Source organism: Herpailurus yagouaroundi, unplaced genomic scaffold (genome assembly GCF_014898765.1).
Source record: "Herpailurus yagouaroundi ecotype Mexico unplaced genomic scaffold, PumYag 43175, whole genome shotgun sequence".
NCBI lineage: Eukaryota > Metazoa > Chordata > Mammalia > Carnivora > Felidae > Herpailurus > Herpailurus yagouaroundi.
The window spans coordinates 1-1,496 of NW_024413217.1; the positions used below are offsets into that span (position 1 = coordinate 1).

General features: G+C 46.9%; 1 protein-coding gene across 1 annotated transcript; it reads left to right on the top strand.

Annotated features, from left to right (window-relative positions):
- The first annotated feature begins 195 nt into the window (after window positions 1-195).
- LOC121024058 (claudin-34-like) lies at window positions 196-1,336 on the top strand. Its single transcript, XM_040466378.1, is given in 2 exon segments — window positions 196-782; window positions 785-1,336. Coding segments are annotated over 2 exon segments (645 nt in total). The 5' UTR covers window positions 196-413; the 3' UTR covers window positions 1,061-1,336.
- Window positions 1,337-1,496: the final 160 nt, after the last annotated feature.

A 1,496-nucleotide genomic window follows, 5' to 3' on the forward strand; every position in this document is an offset into this window, starting at 1 on the left:
TTTTTTTTTCCTTTTTTATTTTTTTTAAAAAATTTTTTTTAATGTTTATTTATTTTTGAGAGAGAGAGACAGAGCATGAACAGGGGAGGGGCAGAGAGAGAGGGGAACACAGAATCGGAAGCAGGCTCCAGGCTCTTAGCCATCAGCCCAGAGCCCAATGGGGGGCTCGAACTCCCGAACCGTGAGATCGTGACCTGAGCTGAAGTCAGACACTCAACCAACTGAGCCACCCAGGCGCCCCTCAGTCTGTGTTCCTACCAGCAGGGCATGAATGTCAAATGGCACTGGTCTCAAACTACAGCATAGCTTACCACACAGTGGGGGTGGGGAAGGCACTCTTCCAAGCCTAGGAGCCCACCCTCATGACACTCTGTATTTGTTTGCAGTCCCCCTCACCCCAGTAGGCAGCCTCCATGGTCTTGCTCATCAATAGGGCCAACCACCAAGTAGCAGGTTTTGCTATAGCTGCCATAGGATGGATCCTTACTGCCAATTACATGGGCTTTGTGGAGTGGTGAGTGTGGTACATGGACAACACCTCTCTCTTTCCCTCTGGCATGGTCTGTGTGGGAATGTGGAAAGACTGTATTTACCACCATGTCAACAGCTACAACAGAACCATAGGGTATCACCATTACACCTACCATGATACTTACCTCCCTTTTGATACTCATGTTTCTCAAATTCTCCGGATGGTCACCAGCCTCCTAGGTCTTTTGGGGAGAACCTCCATCATCTTTTCACTTAGGAATGTGTTCGTGGTAATTCTTAAGGAGAATGCCACCATCAATTATTTGTTGCCTCAGGAATTCTGAACGTAGCTTCTGGTATCTGTATTTCAATTGCTGTGATCTGGAATTACCGCTCCGTGATGAATGAAGAGGGTATTGCCTTCCCACCGTCTCTCTCTATACCCTTCAAACCCAATACTCAGGAGACTGGCAGTGCCATTCTGGTGGCATGCCTGGCTGCCTTCATGATGTTGTTGAATGGGTTGTTTTTCCTGTCTTACAAATTCCCCCAGGTTAACCAAGTGCATCCTGAAATTACAGAAATGTAAAATTCCTAGTTGCAAGTGCTTTGCAAATGCAAGATTACCAAGAGTTTATGGGAAGTATTAGCAAGATGCTCTACAAATAGCTCCAAGGATTCAAGACCATGCCAAAGTTTTGGGCAGAAAGTAGCCACCTGTTTCCCTCAATAATCCTTTGTGCCTTTGGTTCATTGATTCACGGGTTCATTGTTTGAATTACAGAAATTTCATTTAAAAAATCTTCCCTGGAAACCAATTTGACAATAAAATTCATATTGAAAAAAAACATGTTAAAAAAAATCTCCCCCGGGGCGCCTGGGTGGCGCAGTCGGTTAAGCGTCCGACTTCAGCCAGGTCACGATCTCGCGGTCCGTGAGTTCGAGCCCCGCGTCGGGCTCTGGGCTGATGGCTCAGAGCCTGGAGCCTGTTTCCGATTCTGTGTCTCCCTCTCTCTCTGCCCCTC